The 26126-nt window shown below is 44.1% G+C and overlaps 1 protein-coding gene across 2 annotated transcripts in view; it reads left to right on the top strand.

Moving 5' to 3' along the window:
- Positions 1-6059: 6059 nt before the first annotated feature.
- Positions 6060-26126, top strand: part of DCP1A (decapping mRNA 1A) — an 88321-nt gene continuing 68254 nt past the window's right edge. For both annotated transcript variants that reach the window (XM_056524355.1, XM_056524354.1), the window contains exons 1-3: positions 6060-6329; positions 18085-18125; positions 20054-20181. In XM_056524355.1, coding sequence (XP_056380330.1) covers positions 6165-6329; positions 18085-18125; positions 20054-20181 — 334 coding nt within the window. In that variant the 5' untranslated portion in view covers positions 6060-6164. The remainder of the gene's footprint in view (positions 6330-18084; positions 18126-20053; positions 20182-26126) is intronic.

Raw genomic sequence — 26126 nt, 5'->3', positions numbered from 1 at the left:
CTGAAAGGATATAGGATATTGGATCAGCTGTCTGCACCAGATCATTGCTTCTAAAAGACAGACGATCAATTATTCATCCCACTGTTCTCCTGCAATGTAAGAGGAACTCACAACCTGTCCTAACCTTTTCATTTTCTACACTGAATTAAGTCTGGAAGCATTTCAACATATATAGAGGGACAGCTAAGAGCCACTTTATTAATTTGGATGTTTTTGTTGACTTATTTTTACAACACATATACAGCTTCACAGGGCCAACTGCACAATCATATGGTCTCACAATGGGTCTAAGAATCTCATCACGGTACCTAATGGCAGTCAGGCTACCTCTGGCAAGCACATGGAGGACTGTGCGCCCCCCCCCCCCCCCCAAAGAATTGCCACCCCACATCATTACTGACCCACCACCAAACCGGTCATGCTGGAGGATGTTGCAGGCAGCAGAGTGTTCTCCTTGGCGTCTCCAGACTCTGTCACGTCTATCACATGTGCTCAGTGTGAACCTACTTTCATCTGTGAAGAGCACAGGGGGTCAGTGGTGAATTTGCCAATCTTGGTGTTCTCTGGCAAATGCCCAACGTCCTGCATGGTGTTGGGCTGTAAGCACAACCCCCACCTGTGGATGTCAGGCCCTCATAACACACTCATGGAGTCTGTTTCTGACCGTTTGAGTGGACACATGCACATTTGTGGCCTTCTGGAGGTCATTTTGCAGGGCTCTGGCAGTATTCCTCCTTGCACAAAGGCGGAGGTAGCAGTCCTGCTGCTGGGTTTTTGCCCTCCTCCACGTCTCCTGATGTACTGGCCTGTCATCTGGTAGCGCCTCCATGGTCTGGACACTACGCTGACAGTCACAGCAAACCTTCTTGCCACAGCTCGCATTGATGTGCCATCCTGGATGAGCTGCACTACCTGAACCACTTGTGTGGGTTGTAGACTCCGTCTCATGGTACCACTAGAGTGAAAGCACCGCCAGCATTCAAAAGTGACCAAAACATCAGTCAGGAAGCATAGGAACTGAGAAGTGGTCTTTTATTGGGGGTGTCTTGCTAATTGCCTATAATATCCACCTGTTGTCTGTTCCATTTGCACAACAGCATAAGAAACTGTCAATCAGTGTTGCTTCAATCAGTGTTGCTTCCATTGTGTTGTTTAAAGGGGTTATCCAGGAAAAAACTTTTTTTTTTATATATCAACTGGCTCCAGAAAGTTAAACAGATTTGTAAATGACTTCTATTAAAAATATTAACCCTTCCAGTACTTATCAGCTGCTGAAGTTGAGTTCTTCTTTTATGTCTAAGTGCTCTCTGATGACACGTGTCTCAGGAACCGCCCAGTTTAGAAGCAAATCCCCATAGCAAACTCTGTGCCAGACAGAAAACAACAACTCAACTTCACCAGCTGATAATTATTGAAAGGATTAAGATTTTTTAATAGAAGTAATTTACAAATCTGTTTAACTTTCTGGAGCCAGTTGATATAAAAAAAATAAAAATAACGTTTTTTCCTGGAATACCCCTTTAAGTGTTCCCTTAATTTTTTTGAACGGTGTACTTCTATTTAAAAATCTTAATCCACAGGAAGTTTTTTTCTTTTTGAATTTCTTTTCTGTCTGACCACAGTGCTCTCTGCTGACACCTCTGTCTGTCTCAGGAACTGTCAAGAGCAGGAGAGGTTTGCTATGGGGATTTGCTCCTGCTCTTGACAGTTCCTGAAATGGACAGAGGTGTCAGCAGAGAGCACTGTGGTCAGACAGAAAATACATTTAAAAAGAAAAGAACTTCCTGTGGAGCATACAGCAGCTGATAAGTACTGAAAGGATTAACCTGTTGGGGACGAAGGACGTACAGGTACGCCCTTGCTCCCTGGTACTTAAGGACCAAGGGCGTACCTGTACGCCCGTGGGAATTCCGGCCACTGCCGCACACGTGGCGGTGATCGGAACTGGATGACTGCTGAAATCTATCAGCAGCCATTCCGGCACATCGCCTAGGGGGGTCCTGACACCCCCTTTGTTGGCGATCGCCTTGATTCGTCGGTCAATTCTGACCAGCGAATTATGGCTTTTCCGGGCTGATTGGGTCTCTGGTGACCTGATCGCCAGGAAAATAAAGGTGATCGGGGATGTCAGAGACAGCCTAATCACCAACTTTAACCCTCCCGCCCCCCTCCTGCCATTGGTCGGTCACTCCTGAACGACCAATGGCAGGGGTGCCACCTCCTCCTATCCCCTGCCATTGGTCGGTCAGGAGTGACTGACCAATGGCAGGAGGGGGGCGGGAGGGTTAAAGTTGAAAGAGTCTGAGGGGGAGGGGAGTTAAGTCTGCCGGGGGCTGCTGGGCTTACCAGGGCTGCTGCGGCTGTGACCGGCGGTTGTGGCGCGGCAGCAGAGACGTTAGGCGGCAGTGAAGATTGTTGGTGTTGTAAAAGTTATCAAAACTACAACTCCCAGCATACCCATAAAGCCTTTGGCTGTCTGGGCATGCTAGGAGTTGTAGTTTTGCAACATCTGGAGGTCCACAGTTAAGAGACAACTGTGCAGTGGTTGCAAAACTACTACTCTCAGCATGCCCAGATAGCCAAAGGCATGCTGGGAATTGTAGTTCTGTAACATCTGGCCCTTCAGATGTTGCAGAAATAGAACTCCCCGCATGCCTGGACAGTCTGGGCATGCTGGTAGTTGTAGTATTGCAACACCTGGAGGTGCAGTGGTTTCCAAACTGTGTCCCTCCAGATGTTACAAAACTACAATTCTCAGCATGGCCAGACATTCAGGCATGCTGGGTGTTGTAGTTGTGCAACATCTACGACTTCAGATGTTGCCGAACTACAACTCTTAGCATGCCTGGACAGTCTGGGCTTGCTGGGAGTTTTAGCATTGCAACATCTGGGGGGACACAGTTTGAAGACTACTACAGCTGTTGCATAACCACAACTTTCAGCTTGCCCTTGGGCAGTCATTGCATGCTGGGAGTTGTAGTTTTACAACATCTGGAGGGCCACAGTTTGGAGACAACTGTGCAGTGGTCTCCAAACTGTGGCCCTCCGGATGTTGTAAAACTACAACTCAGCATTCCTAGACAGTCAGTCATGCTGGGAGTTGTAGTTCTGCAACATCTGGCCCTTCAGATGTTGCTGAACTATAACTCTCAGCATCCCTGGACAGTCTGGGCATGCTGGGAGTTGTAGTATTGCAACAGATGGAGGCACACTGGTGGGGAAACACTGAATTAGTCTGTAACCTAACTCAATGTTTCCCCACCATCGTGTCTCCAGCTGTGGCAAAACTACAACTCCCAGCATGCACGGTCGGTCAGTGCATGCTGGGAGTTGTAGTTTTGCAACACCCCCCCCCCCCCCCCCCCCCCAAAAAAAAAAAAAAAGTACATTCACACGAGCGGGGATGTACAGTGATTTTCCCGCTTTAGGTTTGAGCTGCGGAAAATTTTCTGCTGCAGCTCAAACTCCCAGCGGTAAACTTTCTGTGAACCTGACCATGTGCATGTACTCTAAAAACACTACACTACACAAGATAAAAAGTAAAACACTACACCCCCTTACACTGATCCAGCCCCCAATAAAAAAGAAAAATGTCTTGTAGAGCACTACTGCAAAAAGGAGCCTCCAGCTGTTGCAAAATAACTCTCAGTATTGCTGGACAGCCATTGACTGTCCAGGCATGCTGGGAGTTTTGCAACAGCTAGAGGCACCCTGTTTAGGAAACACTGCCGTAGCATAATTTGGTGGCGGAGACAAGTGTGATAATTGCAACCGGGTCTGTCTCGATGCAAATCCCAAATTCAGGCCTCAAATGCGCATGGCGCTCTCTCACTTTGAAGCCCTGTCATATTTCAAGGCAACAGTTTAGGGCCACATATGGGGTATTTCCCTATTCAGGAGAAATTGCATTACAAATTTTGGGGGGCTTTTTCTCCTTTAACCCTGTATGAAAAGTTGGGGTCTACACCAGCATGTTAGTGTAAAAAAATTACATTGGACGGAACGTAACAAGGGGTATAGTGAGCCTTAACCCCCCACAGGAATGAAAATGAAAAAAAAAATGTTTCACTAAAATGCTGATGTTACCCCAAATTTTTATTTTTCACAAGGGCTAATAGGAGAAAAGCTCCCCATAATTTGTAACCCCATTACTTCTGAGTAAGGAACTACCCCATATGTGGATGTTAAGTGCTCTGCGGGCTCACTAAAGGGCTCAGAAGGGAAGGAGCAAAATTAGTTTTTTGGAGAATTTGGCTGGAATTGAAGGCCATGTGCGTTTACAAAGCCCCCATGGTGCCAGAACAGTAGACCCCCCCTCCGTTTTGGAAACTACACCCCTCATGGAATGTAATAAGGGGTACAGTGAGCATTTACGCCCCACAGGTGTCTGACAGATTTTTTGAACAGTGGTCTATGAAAATGAAAAATTACATTTTTCATTTGCACAGCCCACTGTCCCAGACAATCACAGGCGCGATCACTCAGGTCCTGCTTCCTTATCGCGAGCCCGCGCCCCCAATCAACTGCTCCCCACTACAGTCAGTGATGGCACTCCTGGTACAATGGTGCACAGCGCTGCTGCTGAAAACTGAAGGACCTGTCTCAGGACTCGAGTCCTGTAGGAACACATAGGAACAGCATTCCTTTACTTTTTCCAGAGGAGTAAAGTTGTCCCTGGTTCAGTATTCCTGTAGGGCCGACCCCTGAATTATTCTTACCCTCCCTTTGCCTCCTCCCCTGGCCCAGACAGCTAGATGCTGGAGGTGTAGGACCTATAGGACCTGTCATCAGCTCATCACATGTTGGGGCAAAGCTCATCTGCAGGAGAGATTGTGGCTGAAGGACCTGTGGATGCTTTGGAGGAGGTGGGGCTGAGCTAGAGGGGAGGTCACATGTTACCCCAGTAGTAAGGTGATTACATGAGGGGGAGGTTTGTTACAGTGTGTCACCCCAGTAGTAAGGCGGGGCATGTGAAATGGCGGAGCCAACAGGCTGAGTCAAGGGGGCGGCAAAATTAGCTTTTGCCTAGGGTGGCAAAATTCCTTGCACCAGCCCTGGATTTATGAAACGCCATACCCACCTGGCATTTTTGGGCTCGGTGTGCAATTTTCTAAATCACAGCATGTTGAAACTATGGCGTTTTTTCCACTAAAATCTTGGCATTTCTCTCCTGTAGAAGACAAAGACTAGGTTTCCACACAGGTTTTTTTCTGGCTTTTTTTTTTTAAACTACCATTGCAGTTTTTGAGCCACATTCAGAAGCGGATTCATGTGGAAGGAGAAGTGTAAGTCCTTCCTTTTTATTACCCATTCTTTTTGAATACTTCTGACTTTTGCTCAAAAACTGCAGTGGCAGGTTTAGAAAAAAACAAAAAACAGAAAAAAAACCTGTGTGAAAACCTAGCGGAAGAAGTCTAAGGCCTTGTTCCCACAGCAGAATTTCCGTCACGGATTCAGCATTGGAATCCAGCACGGAGATTCCGCTGCAGCAGAGTCCCGTTGATTTTAACAGGATTCTGCTGCTCTGTGCACACAGTGGAATATTTGTGCCAGATGTTTCCAAGATGAAACGTGTCCCCACAAAGAATGAACATATATATTCTTTGTACGGCGTTGGCACGGAATGCATAGCCGTCTATGAAACTGCGCATTTCTGTGCTGTCCTTACGCTGGCATATTATACTGGTGCCTGCAATGTCCCCACAGAGATTCTCCGTGTGGACCTTCCGTCGTGTAAACCTAGCCTAAGAAACGCAATGTGGGTTTTTACATTGGCGTTTTTTTTTTTTTTGTAATTTTCTCCATCTTTTTATTTTTTTTATTTACAGTTAACAAGGGGTGAACACAAAAAGAGGAACAATCTCCAAAGGAGAAAAAAAACGCAGTTTCCACACAAAGAAGAAAAACAGCAAAAACGCTTTTTTGTGATGTTTTTTTTTTTTCGTTTGACGTTTCATAAATCCCAATAGACATCTGTCCGCTTGTTTTTTTTTCCACACAAAAAACGCTTTTGCAGCATTTGGGGAGGGGGGGGCTTTTTTTTTTTTTTTGCCTGTCTGACACGGCTCTTCTCCTCAGCAGGTGCTAAGACCTGACTCCGGCCGGAACCGATCTCCAGGCGGAACTTTGTGCTCTATTCACGGCAGCCGGGGGGAAGGTTTAATATGGTGCACGGGCCACACTCCGGAGCCAAGATGGAGGCGCGGAGTAAAGTCGAGCATGAGATGAGTTTGGCCGCTTTGCGGCGCAATGACCCGTACATCAGCGGCATCATAGACGTCACCGGGCAGGTCGCCCTCTATAGCTTCAGTGCCAAGGCTAACGAGTGGGTGAGTGACCCGCGGGTGACGTAACCCGGCACGGGGGTGACCAGCTGTCACCTGGGTCTTGTATATGTTTACCATTAGATCCCATTATAATGATTCTCTAAGCTTCCCTCTTCATATGGTGAGGGGCACCTGTACTAACACTGCTGTGTGCCCCTACATGGTGGCATCTATAGTGGGGCGTATGCCTAGAGATCACCCCCCACCTGTACAATAGTGATGAGCGGCAGGGGCCATATTCAAATTCGTCATATTTCGTGACTATATGGACTCTGATATTCGTCCTATGTTCGCAAAATTCTCATATTTACTATGTTCGTTCTTTTTTTTTTTTCCATGCGAAAATTTGTAATGAAATTCGCATAGTGCGCAATTATATCTTTCACCAAAAAGAAGGGAGGGATCACTGTCCAGACTGGAAGTGCTGATATTCACATAAATTTGCATAAAATAAATAAATAAATAAAATAAAAAAATAAAAAAATATTCGTAATTACGAACATATCACTATATTCTAAATATTGACGAAATTGCGAAGTGCCGATACAGTGATCCCTCAACTTACAATGGCCTCAACATACAATAGTTTCAACATACAATGGTCTTTTCTGGACCATCGTAAGTTGAAACCAGACTCCACATACAATGCTACAGACAATCCAGATCTGTGAAACGTGTCAATGGCCGGAAGAACCGACCAATCAAAAGGGGCATTCACTGGTAAAACCCCTGTATTACTGAAGCGTATGCACTGACTGGTGTCTGGTATTACATGTTCTGTACACTTTATCTGTACGGGTTAGCTTCTCCTTTGGACACCTGGTGAGGGCAACTCCATTACTTTTTTTTTTTACTTACAGGACCCTGAAGAAGCTCCTGTCCTCTACATAGACCAGTGTTTCCCAAGCAGGGTGGCCCCAGCTGTTGCAAAACTACAACTCCCAGCATGCCCGGACAGCCTTTGGCTGTCCGGGCATGCTGGGAGTTGTAGTTTTGCAACAGCTGGAGGCTCCCTGCTTGGGGAAACACTAACATAGACAGTAATTTACAGCTCCCAGCAGATCTTTCTTACTTTTATATATAAGGATTTGCTTTATCTGTATTAGTTATCTACTTTATTTTTCTTTCATCCTAACTTTTTTTTCTTATTTTTGGATGATATTTTGGGGCTTCAGAACCAATTACCAGATTTCCATAGAGTTCTGGTCTCAACATACACTGGTTTCAACATACAATGGTCGTCCCAGAACCAATTAATATTGTAACTTGAGGGACTACTGTATTCGCGGTAAAAATTAGCATTTCGAATATTCATGCTGAACACTACTGTACAATAAGCTGCATAGAGTGTGATGTTGGTCTAGTGGGGGCAAGGGCAAAGGTCATACACAAGCCACCCCAAGTAAAGGTCCAGTTTAACCTCTTAAGGACTCAGGGTGTTCCTGTACGCCCTGAGTACGCTCCCGTTCTGTAACGCGGGGCCATAGCAGGTCGGGCCCGGCCTCTAGCAACGGCCTCCACCTGTGGCTAATATGGCGCGGCACTTATCGCAGTGCCGCGAGCTATTAACCTTTAGACGAGGCGTTAAAAGTTGAACACCGCATCTAAAGTGAAAGTAATGCCGGTTAGCTCAGGGAGCTGTTCGGGACTGCTGAGGCGAAATCACGGCATCCCGAACAGCTGGAACACACAAGGAGGTCCCCTACCTGCCTCCTGGTGTCCGATTGCTGAATGACTGCTCAGTGCCTGAGATCCAGGCATGAGCATTTAAGTGGCAGAATCATTGAACAATGTTATCCAATGGCATAACAATGATCAATGTAAAAGATCAGTGTGTGCAGTGTTTTAGGTCCCTATGGGAGCTATAACATTGGAAAAAAAGTAAATAAACAAATAAGTTAATAAAGATCATTTAACCCTTTCCCTAATAAGTTTGAATCACCCTCCTTTTCTCATTTAAAGAAAAATAAATAAAAATAAACATGTGGTATCGCTGTGTGCGGAAATGTCCAAATTATAAAATGATATCGCTAATTAAACCGCATGGTCAATGAGTCCAAAATAGCGTATTTTTGGTCACTTTTTATATAATGAAAAAATGAATAAAAAGCGATCAATAAGTCCTATCAATACAAAATAAGAAAGTTATAGGGGTCAGAAGATAACAATTTTAAACATCTTAATTTTCCTGCATGTAGTTATGATTTTTCCCAGAAGTACGACAAAATCATACCTATATAAGTAGGGGATCATTTTAATCGATCACTACAGATCACAGCATCTGCGGCATTGCGGCACTTTGATTGGATGATCAGATCGCCCGCAGCGCTGCTGCGGTGATCCGCTCATCCAGCATGACATCCGGAGGTCCCCTTACCTAGCTCCGGCCGTGTCCCGGGGTCTTCTGCTCTGGTCTGTGATCAAGCAGACCAGAGCAGAAGATCACCGATAATACTGATCAGTGCTATGTCCTATGCATAGCACTGAACAGTATAAGCAATCAAATGTCCAAACTATCAAAATTTAATGTTAATGATCCCATACGGGGAATGGCGTAAACGTAAAAAATTAAAGTCCTCAAATGCTGCTTTTTTGTCACATTTTATTAAAAAAAAATTTATAAAAAATTATCTAAAAGTTTTATATATGCAAATGTGGTATCTAAAAAAAGTACAGATGACGGTGCAAAAAATGAGCCCTCATACCGCCCTATGTACGGAAAAATGAAAAAGTTATAGGTGGTCAAAATAGGGTGATTTTAGATTACTGATTTTGTACAAAAAGTTTTAGATTTTTTTTAAGCAGTACAAAAATTTAAAAGTATGTAGCCATGGGTATCATTTTAATCGTATTGACCCACAGAATAAAGAACACATGTCATTTTTACCATAAAGTGTACAGTGTGAAAACAAAACCCTCCAAAATGTGCAAAATTTTGGTTTTCATTACATTTTCCTCCCTAAAAAATGTTTTTTTGGGGTTCGCCGTACATTTTATGGTAAAATGAGAGGTTTCATTACAAAGTACAATTGGTCACGCAAAAAACAAGCCCTTATATGGGTCTGTACGTGGAAATATAAAGGAGTTATGGAATTTAGAAGGCGAGGAGGAAAAAACGAAAACGCAAAAATAAAATTGGCCTGGTCCTTGAGGTGAAAATGGGCTTGGTCATTAACCTCTTCAGGACATAGGGCGTATGGATACGCCCTGAATCCCGAGTCCTTAAGGACCGAGGGCGTATCCATACGCCCGTGGGAATTCCGGCCCCCACCGCTAGCCGGTTGGGGACCGGAGCCGGATGCCTGCTGAAATCGTTCAGCAGGCATCCCGGCATATCGCCCAGGGGGGTCATTATGCCCCCCCATGTCAATTCAGTCCAGCAATCTGCGGCGATTCCGGGTCAATCGGGTCTCCAGTGACCCGGTGACCCGGAATTACTGGCTGTTCGGGGCCGTCTCTGACGGCCCCGAACAGCCAGAGCCTGCAGGGGTGAGGTGGCACTGGTGCCACCTCACGATCGCCCTGATTCGTCGGCCGGATTACCGGCCGACCAATCAGGGCGCCTGCTGCGGGTGTCACTCCCGCACCCGCTCCGCCCCTCTTCTGGAGGACGTGAGCGGGTGCGGGACGTGCACCCCGGGTGCTGGGGACCCCGATCCCCGGCGCCCCTGTTGGGATCGGGGCCCCAGGAGCAGCGGCCGCGGCGGGACTGACCTGCAGCGTCTGGATCGTTGGAGGTGAGTGACAGCCTCCTGCTGTTGCTTAGCAACAGCTCCCAGCATGCAAAAAGGGCATGCTGGGAGCTGTAGTTATGCAACAGCAGGAGGCAGACCACCACAACTCCCAGCATTCCCTTATGGGCATGCTGGGACTTATGGTTTTGCAACAGCTGGAGGCACATTCTTTCTATGGAAAAGTGTACCTTCAGCTGTTGTCTAACTACAACTCCCAGCTTGCACAAACAGCTAAAGTGCATGCTGGGACTTGTAGTGGTGCATCTGCTGGTTGCATAACTACAACTCCCAGCATGCCCGTTGGCTGTCGGTGACTGCTGAGAGTTGTAGTTTTGCAACAGCTGAAGGCACACTGGTTGTGAAACTCAGAGTTTTTTTTTACCTAACTCAGTGTTTCACGACCGGTGTGCCTCCAGCTGTTGCAAACTACAACTCTCAGCAGTCACCGTACACCATGCACCGTACATGCTGGGAGTTGTAGTTTTGCAACAGCTGGAGGCACACTGGTTGTGAAACACTGAGTTAGGTCACAAACTCAGTGATACATAACCAGTGTGCCTACAGTTGTTGCAAAACTGCAACTCTCAGCAGTCACCGACAGCCAACGGGCATGCTGGGAGTTGTAGTTATGCAACAGCTGGATGTCCCCCCCCCAATGTGAACGTACAGGGTACACTCACATGGGCGGAGGATTACAGTAAGTATCTGGCTGCAAATTTGAGCTGCCGCAAACTTTCTGCTGCAGCTCAAATTGCCAGCGAGAAACTACTGTGAACCCCCCACCCGTGCGACTGTACCCTAAAAACACTACACTACACTAACAAAAAATAAAATAAAAAGTAAAAAACACTACATATACACATACCCCTACACAGCCCCCCTCCCCTCCCCAATAAAAATGAAAAATGTCTGGTACGCCACTGTTTCCAGAACGGAGCCTCCAGCTGTTGCAAAACAACTCCCAGTATTGCCGGACAGCCGTTGACTGTCCAGGCATACTGGGAGTTTTGCAACAGCTGGAGGCACCCTGTTTGGGAATCACTGGCGTAGAATACCCCTATGTCCACCCCTATGCAAGTCCCTAATTTAGGCCTCAAATGCGCATGGCGCTCTCACTTTGGAGCCCTGTCGTATTTCAAGGCAACAGTTTAGGGTCACATATGGGGTATCGCCGTACTCGGGAGAAATTGTGTTTCAAATTTTGGGGGGTATTTTCTGCTTTTACCCTTTTTAAAAATGTAAAATTTTTGGGAAAACAAGCATTTTAGGTAAAAAAAAATTTTTTTTTTTACATATGCAAAAGTCGTGAAACACCTGTGGGGTATAAAGGTTCATTTAACCCCTTGTTACGTTCCCCGAGGGGTCTAGTTTCCAAAATGGTATGCCATGTGGTTTTTTTTTTGCTGTCCTGGCACCATAGGGGCTTCCTAAATGCGGCATGCCCCCAGAGAAAAATTTGCTTTCAAAAAGCCAAATGTGACTCCTTCTCTTCCGAGACCTGTAGTGCGCCAGCAGAGCACTTTTCTCCCCCATATGGGGTGTTTTCTGAATCGGGAGAAATTGGGCTTCACATTTTTAGGGGTATTTTCTGCTATTACCCTTTTTAAAAATAAATTTTTTTTGGGAAAACAAGCATTTTAGGTAAAATTTTTTTATTTTTTTTTTACATTTGCAAAAGTCGTGAAACACCTGTGGGGTATTAAGGTTCACTTTATCCCATGTTACATTCCCCGAGGGGTCTAGTTTCCAAAATGGTATGCCATGTGTTTTTTTTTTTTTGCTGTTCTGGCACCATAAGGGCTTCCTAAAGGTAACATGCCCCCCAAAAACCATTTCAGAAAAACGTACTCTCCAAAATCCCCTTGTCGCTCCTTCCCTTCTGAGCCCTCTACTGCGCCCGCCGAACACTTTACATAGACATATGAGGTATGTGCTTACTCGAGAGAAATTGGGCTACAAATACAAGTAAAAATTTTGTCCTTTTACCCCTTGTAAAAATTCAAAAATTGGGTCTACAAGAACATGAGTATAAAAAATGAAGATTGTGAATTTTCTCCTTCACTTTGCTGCTATTCGTTTGAAACACCTAAAGGGTTAAAACGCTGACTGAATGTCATTTTGAATACTTTGGGGGGTGTAGTTTTTATAATGGGGTCATTTATGGGGTATTTCTAATATGAAGACCCTTCAAATCCATTTCAAACCTGAACTGGTCCCTGAAAAATACGGAGTTTGAAAATTTTGTGAAAAATCGGAAAATTGCTGCTGACCGTTGAAGCCCTCTGATGTCTTCCAAAAGTAAAAACACGTCAATTTTATGATGCAAACATAAAGTAGACAGATTGTATATGTGAACCAAAAAAAATGTATTCGTAATATCCATTTTCCTTACAAGCAGAAAGCTTCAAAGTTAGAAAAATGCTAAATTTTCAAATTTTTCATCAATTTTATGGATTTTTCACCAAGAAAGGATGCAAGTATCGACAAAAATTTACCACTATGTTAAAGTAGAATATGTCACGAAAAAACAATCTCGGAATCAGAATGATAACTAAAAGCATTCCAGAGTTATTAATGTTTAAAGTGAGTGGTCAGATGTGCAAAAAACGCTCCGGTCCTTAAGGCCAAAATGGGCTCCGTCCTGAAGGGGTTAAGGGGTTAAAGGGATACTCCAGTGGAAAACTTTTTTTTTCTTTTTTTATCAACTGGCGCCAGAAAGTTAAACAGATTTGTAAATTACTTCTATTAAAAAAAATCTTAATCCTTCCATTACTTATTAGCTGCTGAATACTCCAGAAGAAATTTATTTTCTTTTTGGAACACAGAGCTCTCTGCTGACATCATGACCACAGTGCTCTCTGCTGACATCTCTGTCCATTTTAGGAGCTGTCCAGAGTAGGAGAAATTCCCCATATCAAACATATGCTGCTCTGGTCAGTTCCTAAAATGGACAGAGATGTCAGCAGAGAGCACTGTGCTCGTGATGTCAGCAGAGAGCTCTGTGTTCCAAAAAGAAAATAATTTCCTCTGTAGTATTCAGCAGCTAATAAGTACTGGAAGGATTAAGATTTTTTAATAGAAGTAATTTACAAATCTGTTTTAACTTTCTGGAGCCAGTTGATATAAATATTTTTTTTTCCTGGGATACCCCTTTAATGGCACATTAGGTAACATTGAACCTCTATAGTTGTCCCCAACAGGTCACTCTGTAGCTGTTGTAAAACTACAACTCCCATTATGCCCTGACAGCCTTTGGCTGTCAGGGCATACTGGGAGTTGTAGTGTTACAACAGCTACAGAGCCACAGATTGGGGAACACTGCCCTATAGGGGAGATTTATCATAAGTACTAATTTATCCAAAGTCACGCGCGGTGTCAAAGTTTGGCGCACGTGAGATTTTTGCCGCTGTGAAGATGGTGTCAGCAGGTTTTGTAAGTGAAAAGAGTTCTGGTATTAGTTTTGCGACATTTGGAGCCCTCTGCGACAAATTTGGCGACATTTGGATAAATTGTAGCACGTGATAAATTCAAAGGGCTTAAGTCACTTCAGGACAAAATGTGGCAGAACCGTTGATGCGCCAAATTTGTGTATATTTTTTATTTTTTTTACCAAGAGAAGAATAAATGCTTGATGAATGCCCCCCCCCCCCCCCCCCCCCGTTGTATTGTAAGCACATTCATGGACAGGACTGCCCAGTAGAAAACATTAGGAGGTCTCCTTTATGGTTCTGTTCACACAGGGCAGATACGTTGCAACACATGAAGAAAAACCACAGTGTATTACAGTAGCAAAGTAAGTAGGATTGTAGATATGTCTCACAACGGAAACATTCTGCTGAAAACACACAATTTTTAAAGGGGTATTCCAGCAATAACAACTTATCCACAGAATAGGGCTGTGTTTTCTAAGCAGGGTGCCTCCAGTTGTTGCAAAACTACAACTCCCACCATGCCTGGACGGCTTATGGCTGTCCGGGCATGCTGCAAGTTGTTGTTTAGCAACAGCAGGAGGCACCCTGGTTGGGAAACACTGGCATAGGCAATAAGTGTCCGACATCTACCACCCCCTCGGCACACGCTCTATTTTTGTGTCTACGGAGCCACTGTAGATAGCGGAGTACAGCTACCTCCACTTCTCCATAGAGAATGAATAAAACAGCTGGGTGCATGTGCTAACCCACCACTCCATTTAGTGGGAACAGTCGGGTGCCAAAAATCAAACATTTTTTCCCTATATCCTGTGGATAGGGGATGTTTTTGTTACTGGAATACCCCCTTTTTTTTTTTTTTTTTTTTTTTTTTTAATAGATCAACTGGCTCCAGAAAGTTAAAACTGCTGAAGTTGAGTTGTTCTTTTCTGTCTGACCACAGTGCTATCTGCTGACATCTCTGCTTTTCTCAGGAACTGTCCAGAGCATAAGTGGTTTGCTATGGGGATTTGCTTCTACTCTGGACAGTTCCCGAGACAGATGTCATCAGAGAGCAGTTAGACAGAAAAGAACATCTCAACTTCAGCAGCTAATAAGTACTGGAAGGATTAAGATTTTTAATAGAAGTAATTAACAAATCTGTTTAACTGTCGGGAGCCAGTTGATATATATTAAAAAAAAAGTTTTTCCTGGTTAACCCTTTTAACCCCTTAACGACAAAGGACATATATTTACGTCCTCTGCCGGCTCCCGCGAAATGCCACAGGGTCACCCCGCGTCATATTGTGTCGGTCGTGGCAGCTATCAACGGCCGGGACCCGCGGCTAATACAGGACATCACCGATCGTGGTGCTGCCCTGTATTAACCCTTCAGACACGGCGATCAAAGCTGACCGCCGCATCTGAAGTGAAAGTGAAACTATCCCGGACTATCAGTCGGACTGTTCGGGACCGCCGCGGTGAAATCGTGGTGTCCCGAACAGCTTACAGGACACCGGTAGGGCCCTTACCTGCCTCTTCGGTGTCCGATCGGCAAATGACTGCTCCGTGCCTGAGATCCAGGCAGGAGCAATCAAGAGCCGATAATGCTGATCACAGGCGTGCTTATACATGCCAGTGATCTGTGTAAAAGATCAGTGTGTGCAGTGTTATAGGTCCCTATGGGAGCTATAACATTGCAAAAAAAAAAGTGTTAAAGGAGAACTCCGGAATATAAAAGTTGTCGCCCATACTGCCGGCAGTAAAAAAAAATAAAGATGTACATACCTTCCTCCGCTCCTCCGGTAACCGGCTCCGGTCTCCTCCGCGATCCTCTTCCTGGTTGCTGGTGGTCGGATGAATCATACTGCGCTTAGCCAATCACCAGCCGCAGCGAAGTCATACTCGGCCGGCGATAGGCTGAGCAGCAGTGTGAAAACGCTTCAGGGCACAAAATTCTTCACTACATCGGCACCTGCGGCCGGGGCCGAAAACGTAACACTGCCGCTCAGCCTATCGCCGGCCGAGTCGGGACTTCACTGCGGCCGGTGATTGGCTGAGCGCAGTAAGATTCTCCGGCCACCGACAACCAGGAAGTGGATCGCGTCGGAGACCGGAGCCGGTTACCGGAGGACCCGGGGGAGCGGAGGAAGGTATGTACATCTTTATTTTTTTACTGCCGCCACTATGTGGGACAATTTTTGTGTTCTGGAGTTCTCCTTTTAATAAAGGTCATTTAACCCCTTCCCTAATAAAAGTTTGAATCACCCCCATTTTCCCATAAAGAATAAAATAAAAGTGTAAATAAAAATAGACATATGTGTTATCGCCGCATGCGTAAATGTCCGAACTATAAAAATATATTGTTAATTAAACTGCACGGTCAATTGCGTACACGTAAAAAAAAAATTCCAAAGTTCAAAAAAGCGTATTTTTGGTCACTTTTTATACCATTAAAAAATAAAGAGTGATCAAAACAAAAATGGTACAAATTAAAACTTCAGAACACGGCGCAAAAAATGAGTCCTCATACCGCCCTGTACGTGGAAAAATAAAAAAGTTATAGGGGACAGAAGATGACATTTTAAACGTATACATTTTCCTGCATGTAGTTATGATTTTTTCCATAAGTGCGACAAAATCAAACCTATATAAGTAGGGTATCATTTTAACCGTATGGACCTACAGAATAATGATGATGTGTCATTTTTACCAAAATATGTACTGCGTAGAAACGGAAACCCCCAAAAGTTACAAAATTGCGGTTTTTTTTCTTCGATTTTGTCGCACAATGATTTTCCGTTTCGCCGTGAATTTTTGGGTAAAATGATTAATGTCACTACAAAGTAGAATTGGTGACACAAAAAATAAGACATAATATGGATTTTTAGGTGGAAAATTGAAAGGGTTATGATTTTTAAAAGGTAAGGAGGAAAAAACTAAAGTGCAAAAACTGAAAAACCCTGAGTCTTTAAGGGGTTAAATCTGCAGCATGTCAGTTTATGATGCAGATTTAAGTTTTTCCCAAGGTCTTCTACAGGAAAGTCAATCGGCAATAAGTCCGCTGCAAGTACTGTATGGTACTGCAAGTTTTGTGCTGTTGATTTCATACTGTGTAAATCAGTATAAATAAATAGCTGAATGCAGCACCAAACCTGCATTATATACAGTACATGTGATTCTGCTGGGTAAATGCTGCAACTAAATCTACAACTGTGGATTTCAGATAATTCCCTGCTTCCATATAGACATCAATAAATCTGCTACGAATCCGCGCTGAAATCTTTACAGTCTGGTGCACATTTGTTGCTGTGGATCTGCTGTAGAATATATGGTCTTACTCTTATGAAGATCTAGTTTATCTTGTGCCCAGTCTCTTTTACATCACAAAGTAAGATACGCCTGGCTCTCCCTGTGCATGGAGCGGGTCCATACATTCTCTGTGGCAGAGCTGGAGATACGCGGATGCTGTACTTGATTGCTCTCCTATAGAGAATGCATGTTGTGACCCGCATCTTTCACTCCATGTTCTATAAATATGCCATAAATGTTTCACACTGGAATAACCCTTTAATAGTGGACATTCCTGTTTGTGTTAGAGAGTGGCTGGGAATTTGCTCCGCTCCACCCTCACACGCATCCCAGTTCTTCTCCAATTTTAAAGGGGTTCTCCACCATAAGGTGATTTTAGTACATACCTGGCAGACAGTAATGGACATGCTTAGGAAGGATCTGCGCTTGTCTTGGGGCTAAATGGCTATGTTGTGAGATTACCATAATACTGTGGCTAGCGTTTTGTGAACTGGTATTTCCTGTTTGACTTTTCTTTTTTTGACTACAAATTCCACAATTCCATTTTCCTCCCTCCCACCCATCAGCCACCCCACCCATTGAAACATAAATGAGCTGCATCCATTCAAAAGACCTGTGGTTTTCAATCAGGTTGCCAACAGCTGTTGCATTAGTTTCAGATTGATCCCTCCACCCATTATAGCAGACAGGGTCCTTGTCATCAGCTGACAAGTGAGTCAGGTCTGGGCCGCATTGAAAGCTGGGAAAAATCTAAGAAAACAGTCATTTTGTATGCTGGTAAAAATAAATATTGGGGTGAAAATCAAAGAATTGTGAGAAAACCGTCACACACAGGTACAGACACTGTATTATGAACTACACTAACTTTACAGCCCCTGTAGCATAGTCAAATAAAAAAAAAATCCTGGAATACCCCTTTAAGTTTATGCTGGGATATCACTAAGGGTCTATTCACACGGCAGAATTTCCGCCTGACATGAAAACCCCATACACATCTATGAGTTTCCACACTCCTGTTGATGGAATTCCTTCCGCTAGAAGAATTCCGCAAGCTGAAATTCCGAAGTGTCAGCGAGAGTGGAAACCCATAGAAGTGTATTGCGTTTTCATTAGAGTCTCTGAGTAGTTTATTCACACTATAAATGTGGTAAGTCTTCCCATAGGTAAAAGACTCTTCTACACCTGCCTCTTCTACAACTTCTCACTGCGGACACATTGAGAAACAGAGGAGGAAATGCTTTGTCCCAAATTATCATATTTACCCTGACTTTGTGTTTTTTTTTTTTTCTTCCTTTTTTAATGCAGGAGAAAACTGACATAGAAGGAACCTTATTTGTGTATAGAAGGTATGTATTATCCAGAGGTACCGTAGTTATTAGTTTACCAAGGCTACATCTCTCCATTAAAGAAGTATTCCCACCCTGTGGATATGCCATATATGTATGATGGATTCTGGGCACCCCAGCCCCCCCTGGCTTGCTACCGATGGTCAAGCAGGCTCTTCAATGCAATTTGCATTATTACCATTGACATTAGAGTTAAGTAAACTGTATAACACAGAGATACACTGGTTCTGTAACCCCAGAATTAAATAAACAATGTACCTTGTGGTGCTATACTGTTTATGCAAATCCCATAAAAGTCAATGGGAGTTACATAAACTGGATAATTCAGCCCATTTAAATGTTTTCATAACCATCCCTAGCTGTTCCAAGCAGGCCTGGGGGGTGGTGGGATAATCTGGAAAAAGGTTAAAAAAAAAAAGCCATAAATGTCCAGATAGGAAATGTCCCTTTGAAAAGGTAGTGACAGCATAGACAGACATGTCCTCATTTCCTTACTCAGATTATAAGTTGCAACCTGATTGTTATATATGATGTCTGTACAGTGATCCCTCAACTCACAATGGCCTCAACATACAATAGTTTCAACATACAATGGTCTTTTCTGGACCATTGTAACTTGAAACCAGACTCAACATACGATGCTATGGAATCTGCGAAACATGTCAATGGCTGGAAGAACCGACCAATCAGAATGGACATTTCACTGGTAAAACCCGTGTATTCCTAAAGTGTATGCACTGACTGGCGTCTGGTAGTGCCCCCTACAGTACAGGGAGGTATTACATGTTCTGTACTCTTTACCTGTACCAGAGTTAGCTGCACCTTTGGACACCAGGTGAGGGCGACTCCATTTTACTATTTTTAGTAGACAGGACCCTGAAGAAGCTTCTGTCCTCTACATAGACCAGTGTTTCCCAAAGAGGGTGCCTCCAGCTGTTGCAAAACTACAACTCCAAGCATGCCCGGACAGCCTTCGGCTGTCCGGGCATGCTGGGAGTTGTAGTTTTGCAACAGCTGGAGGCACTTTCTTTGGCAAACACTGAAATAGACATTTATTTACAGCTCCCAGTAGATCTTTTTTACTTTTATATGTAAGGATTTGCTTTATCTGTATTGGTTATCTAATTATTTATCTTTAATCCTCACTTTTTTCTATTTTTGGATGACATTTTGGTAGCTTCAGAACCAATTACCAGGTTTCCATAGAGTTCTGGTCTCAACATACAGTGGTTGTCCTGGAACCAATTAATATTGTAACTTGAGGGACCACTGTATAGTAGTTATTCTAATCTCTGTCCTGGGTTCCGCTAGTTCCTAGCATGCACTGTGATTTCTTGCCTGCTCTCTAGTAGTGAGACAGAACAGCAGGAGGGCTCCAGGCTTATCTAGAGCTTGTTCATCCCTGTTAACCCACTTCTGCTCTTAAATAACACTTACTTAAAGGTAATACAGATTTTTTTTTTCATTTTAAAGACAGCGGTTTTTGGGGCCTCACATCCTTGACATATCAGAAGAATAGAGTTCAAACACTGTTACTTTCAGCTCTCTGCCATGCCACAGAAAACTAACTTTAAAGGGGTACTCTGGGGCTAAGACATCTTATACCCTATTCAAAGTATAGGGGATAAGATGCCAGACCGCGGGGGTCCTGCCGCTGGGGATAAGATGTCTTAGCGCCAAAGTACCCCTTTAACTGCAATGGCTACGGTCACAGTGGGCGGATACAATCACTCAGTGCAGCTCCTCCTGCTCAGACAGTGGTGACTGACAGCCTGAGAATCCACTACTTTAGTTTGCTCATTTTAAAGGAGTCTTCCCTTCTGACACAATTTTGCCATATCCACAAGATATGTTATAAATGTCTGAGGTTTGCCACTTCAGAGAATACAAAACTGAATGAAGAGTCATAACCTCCTCCTTTCTCGTAGATCGGCATCACCGCACCATGGCTTTACAATAATGAATAGGCTTAATATGAACAATTTGGTGGAACCCATCAATAAGGACCTAGAATTTCAGCTTCATGAACCTTTCCTGTTGTATCGGAATTCAAGCCGTAAGTTTTACTTATTTAGATATTTATTTGAAAGGAAACTTTAAAACTGATACAGAAGGAAAAGTTAGAGGGATATGGAAAAGGGGGGGGGGGGGGGAGAGTAAAGAAAGCAACCTGGCACAGCAGATAAAAAAAAAAGCTCAGAGAATACAAGTTGATGATAGATTAATCTCCCTGACAGCATTAAAGGGGTTCTCCACCATAAGGTGATTTTAGTACGTACCTGGCAGACAGTAATAGCCATGCTTAGGAAGGATCTTCACTTGTCTTGGGGCTAAATGGCTATGCTGTAAGATTACCATAACACTGTGGATAGCTTTTTGTGAACTGGTATTTCCTGTTTGAGTTTTCTTATTTGGCCTACAAATCCCAGAATTCCATTTTCTTCCCTCTCACACATCAGCCACCCCACCCATTGAAACATAAATGAGCTGCATCCATTCAAAAGACCTGTTGTTTTCAATCAGGGTGCCTACAGCTGTTGCATTAGTTGCAGATTGATCTCTCCACCCATTGAAGCAGACAGGCTCCCTGTCATCAGCTGACTAGTGAGGTCAGGTCTCGGCCACATTGCAACCTGGGAAAAATCTGAGACAACAGTCATTTTGTATGCTGTTAAAAATAAATATTGGGGTGAAAATCACATAAGAATTGTGTGAAAACCATCACACACAGGTACAGACACTATATTATGAACTACACTAACTTTACAGCCTCTGTAGCATAGTCAAATAAAAATAAAAAATTCCTGGAATACCCCTTTAAATGCTATAAAAAAAATATTAGAAAAAAAAAGTAACAATTCACTTGTTACTTCCTCCACTGTGCCAACGCTGATGCGGCAGGGGTTTAACCTCTTAAGGACACAGGGCGTACCTGTACACCCTGCGCCCGGTCCTGGTATATAACGCGGGGTCCGCGTCATACCAGGTCGGTCCCGGCGGCTAATGACAGCCGGGACCCTGGGCTAATAGCGTGCTGCACCAATCGTTGTGCTGCGCCCTATTAACCCTTTAGATGCGGCGTTCAAAGTTGATCTCCGTGTCTAAAATGAAAGTAAAAGTTTCCCGGTAGCTCAGTCGGGCTGATCGGGACCATTGCGGTGAAATTGCGATGTCCTGATCAGCTAGAACGTGATCGGAGGTCCCCTCCCCTGCTTCCGTCGCATCCGATCGGCGATTGATTTCTCCTGAGATCCAGGCTTCCGCAATCGACCGCCGATTACACTGATCTTTGCCGTGTCAATGCACGGCAATGATCTGTGTGTGAGATCGGTATGTGCAGTGAAATAGCCACCGGGGGGCTATAACACTGCAAAAAAAAAGTGTAAAAAAAAAATAAAAAAATAGTTGAATAATGATCATTTAACACCTTCCCCCCCCTTTTCCCATCAAAAAAAAAAAAAAAACTATGTAAATAAAAATAAACATGTGGTATCGCTGCGTGCGGAAATGTCCGAACTATAAAAATATATTGTTAATTAAACCGCACGGTCAATGGTGTACGCGCAAAAAAATTCCAAGGTCCAAAATAGCATATTGTTGGTCCCTTTTTAGATCATGAAAAAATGTATAAAAAGCGATCAAAAAGAAAGATCAATATAAAAATTGTACTGATAAAACTCCAACTAACGGCGCAAAAAATGAGCCCTGATACTGGCACGTACGCAGAAAAATAAGTTATAGCGGTCAAAAGAAGACTGTTTTAAACGTATACATTTTTTATTTTATTTTTTTTAAATACCGTAATACAAAATCAATACCGTAAAAATACCGTATTTATCGGCATATAACACGCACTGGCGTATAACATGCACACCCATTTTAACAGGGAAAGTTAAGAAAAAAATAAAATGTAAAATAAAAGACTTGGACTAAATGCCACATCATCCCCCCAACTTCGTTTTCTTCTGCACCTCAATTTGGTCCCGTCCCCTCCAGTGCCACATCATTCCTTCCCTTTTATCAGTCCCTGTGGCACATTTACCCGTCTCATCATCTCCCCCTGTCTCATCATCTCCCCCCGTCTCATCATCTCCCCCCGTCTCATCATCTCCCCCCGTCTCATCATCTCCCCCCGTCTCATCATCTCCCCCCGTCTCATCATCTCCCCCCGTCTCATCATCTCCCCCCGTCTCATCATCTCCCCCCGTCTCATCATCTCCCCCCGTCTCATCATCTCCCCCCGTCTCATCATCTCCCCCCGTCTCATCATCTCCCCCCGTCTCATCATCTCCCCCCGTCTCATCATCTCCCCCCGTCTCATCATCTCCCCCCGTCTCATCTCCCCCTGTCATAGACCACCACTAGCCATACAGACATTAAACCTTAAGTGCCTCCCCCCACCATCATTTCCCCCAGTCTCATCATCCCCAACCCTGCCTCAATATGTCCCCCATCATCCCCCCACCCTGTCTCATCATCCCCATCATTCCCCCCCTCTCATCATTCCCCCCCTCTCATTTCCTCCTGTCTCATCATCCCCCCCCCCATCTCATTATTTCCTCCTGTCTCATCATCTCCTGTCCACACCAGCCACACCATTCCTGTGTGTTTTTCACAGCTGTTAATCTGCTTTAAAAAAACAAACAAAAAAAAAACACTTTTATAGAGAGAGATGTTATCTTAACGCTGTAACAGGAGAGGCCAATGTACAGAAAATATTATCTGTTAATTCCCCAGTCATGAAATGGTGATGGCATTCATTTCAATAGCACTGACATTATTTTCTGATACAGAGCTCCAAATCCTTCTTCTTGAACGCAGTTAAAATGATAAAGTTGCCAACAGGAACCACTAGGGGAAGCGGCAGAGTTTACTGTATACCATTTCATTGAGGTTAATGTAGCATTATGTACTGATAACTAGGCATACAGAATTTTATGATTTAAAGGGATACTACCGTGCTGACAACTTATCCCCTATCTAAAGAATAGGGGATAAGTTGCCTGATCCCCAGCGGCTGAACCCCGCGATGTCGCACGCAGCACCCCGCTCTCATCAGGCCCCGGAGTGAACATCCGCTCCGGGTCTGATGACGGGGCCGGTGATCGTGACGTCACAGCTCCGCCCCCGTGTGACGTCACGCTCCGCCCCTCAATGCAATTCTATGGCAGGGGGTGAGACAGCTGCCGAACACGATACTCCGGCCCCGTGATTGGCAGTCATCAGACCCGGAGCGATGTTCGCTCCAGGGCCTGATGACAGCGGGGTGCTGCGTGCGAGATCGCGGGGGTCCCCCGCAGCGGGACCCCGCGCAATCAGGCAACTTTTCCCCTATCCTTTTAGATAGGGGATAAGTTGTCAGCACGGTAGTACCCCTTTAACCCCCTAAGTACCGGGCCATTTTACACCTTAGGACCGGAGCGTTTTTTGCAATTCTGACCACTGTCGTTTTAAACATTAATAACTCTGGAATGCTTTTACTTATCATTTTTGCATTTTATTAACTTTGAAGCTCTCTGCTTGTAAGTAAAATGGATATTCAAAATAAAAAAAAAATTTGATCACATATACAATATGTCTACTTTATGTTTGCATCATAAAATTTATGAGTTTTTACTTTTGAAAGACACCAGAGGGCTTCAAAGTTCACCAGCAATTTTCAAATTTTTCACAAAATTTTCAAACACTTTTTTTCAGTGACCAGTTCAGTTTTGAAGTGGATTTGAAGGGTCTTCATATTAGAAATACCCCACAAATTACCCCATTATAAAAACTACACCCCCCAAAGTATTCAAAATGACATTCAGTAAGTGTTTTAACCCTTTAGGTGTTTCACACGAATAGCAGTAAAGTGAAGGAAAAAATTTAAAATCTTCATTTTTTACACTCGCATTTTCTTGCAGACCCAATTTTTGAATTTTTGCAAGGGGTTAAAGGAGAAAATTTTTACTGGTATTTGTAGCCCAATTCCTCTCGAGTAAGCACATACCTCATATGTCTATGTTAATTGTTCGGCGGGCGCAGTAGAGGGCTCAGAAGGGAAGGAGCGACAAGGGGATTTTGGAGAGAACATTTTTCTGAAATGGTTTTTGGGGGGCATGTCACCTTTAGGAAGCCCCTAGGGTGCCAGGACAGCAAAAAAAAAACCACATGGCATTATATTTTTGAAACTAGACCCCTTGGGGAATGTAAGAAGGGGTAAAGTGAACTTTAATACCCCACAGGGTTTCACAACTTTTGCATATGTAAAAAAAATGTAATAATAATTTTACCTAAAATGCTTGTTTTCGCAAAAATTACAATTTTTTACAAAGGGTTAAAGCAGAATATACCCCCCAAAATTTGAAGCCCAATTTCTCCCGATTCAGAAAACACCCCATATGGGGGTGAAAAGTGCTCTGCTGGCGCACTACAGGTCTCTAGGAGGAGTAGTCACATTTGGCTTTTTGGAAGCAAATTTTGCTCTGGGGGCATGCCGCATTTAGGAAGCCCCTGTGGTGCCAGGACAGCAAAAAAAAACCCCACATGGCATTATATTTTTGAAACTAGACCCCTTGGGGAACGTAACAAGGGGTAAAGTGAACCTTAATACCCCACAGGGGTTTCACAACTTTTGCATATGTAAAAAAAATATGTATTTTTTTTTCACTAAAATGTGGGTTTCCCCACAAATTTCCCATTTTTGCAAGGGTTAATAGTAGAAAAGACCCCCCCAAAATTTGTAACCCCATCTCTTCTGAGTATGGAAGTACCCCATAAGTGGACGTCAAGTGCACTGCAGGAGCGCCACAATGCTCAGAAGAGAAGGAGTCACATTTGCAAACTTTGCTGAAATGGGGGGGGGACATGTCGCATTTAGGAAGCCCCTATGGTGCCAGGACAGCAAAATACCCCCCACATGTCATACCATTTTGGAAACTAGACCCCTTGAGGAATGTAACAAGTGGTAAAGTGAGCCTTAATACCCCAAAGGGGTTTTACAACTTTTGCATATGTAAAAATGTTTTAATTTTTTTTCACTAAAATGTGTTTCCCCAAAAATTTTACATTTTTACAAGGGTTAATAGCAGAAAATACCCCCCAAAATTTGTAAATACATTTCTTTGGAATAAGGGCATACCTTAATTTTTGATGATTTTCTCTCTGCGGGTGCACACCAGGTCTTGGAGTGGGAGGTCAGTCAGGGGCCTTGAGCTTATTATAGCAGCCAGGATGTTGGAACCCCCCCCCTCAAGGAGCATTAATGGGTGGGGAGTACTGAGCCCTAAAATAGGGGAACACTATGGGGGACAACGGGCCGTAACTGGGGTCTATGCTCTGAGTCATCATTCTGGGAATGTGATGTGTGTGTGGCCGTCCCTAACCTGTTGCCTCAAATGCGCACACGCTCAGGTGGAGAGAGAGCGCTGCGCATTTGAGGCAACATTAAAAGTCCCCTCAGTGACTCAGTGACCTATGACCCATTTTTGAAAAAACACCCCCAGAGGTGTTATCAGGTTTTTTTTTTTCAGATTTTTTTGGGCAATTTAGTGATTTATGGGGGTAAAATTTTGGAATGTACTCTGGACTTGATACATTGGTCAAATTATGGAAAATTAAACTGAAAAGGGAAAATGTAGGGCTCCATGGAAGTGTGATACTCCCTGAAGCAGCCTATGCAGAGGCCCGGATTATCTGGGCAAGTGTCACACTGAATGGTGGTGTCCCTCTGTCTCCCCTTCCTGTAACACACTCTGCATTTTTTTCTGGGATCGTCCCTTCTTTCCACTGGGGGGGGGGGGGGGCGTTTGGGAACCTCACCTGGAAAGTGTTGGCCTGGGACGATCCTGGCGCCTATAACTCCAGACCCTTGGGAAGTCCGGTCTGATCTTTCCCGGTCAGTAAAGATCAGGAACCTTAGGACTTCTTCTTGGTACTGGAGGAATGTCCCTGTGTTGCCAGCGTACTGGGATAGTACAAAAGCGTTGTACATGGCAACCTGTACCATGTAGACCGCAACTT

The sequence above is a fragment of the Hyla sarda genome, chromosome 6 (genome assembly GCF_029499605.1).
Source record: "Hyla sarda isolate aHylSar1 chromosome 6, aHylSar1.hap1, whole genome shotgun sequence".
In the NCBI taxonomy this organism is placed as follows: Eukaryota; Metazoa; Chordata; class Amphibia; order Anura; family Hylidae; genus Hyla; species Hyla sarda.
This window is presented reverse-complemented; position numbering and strand designations above follow the sequence as displayed.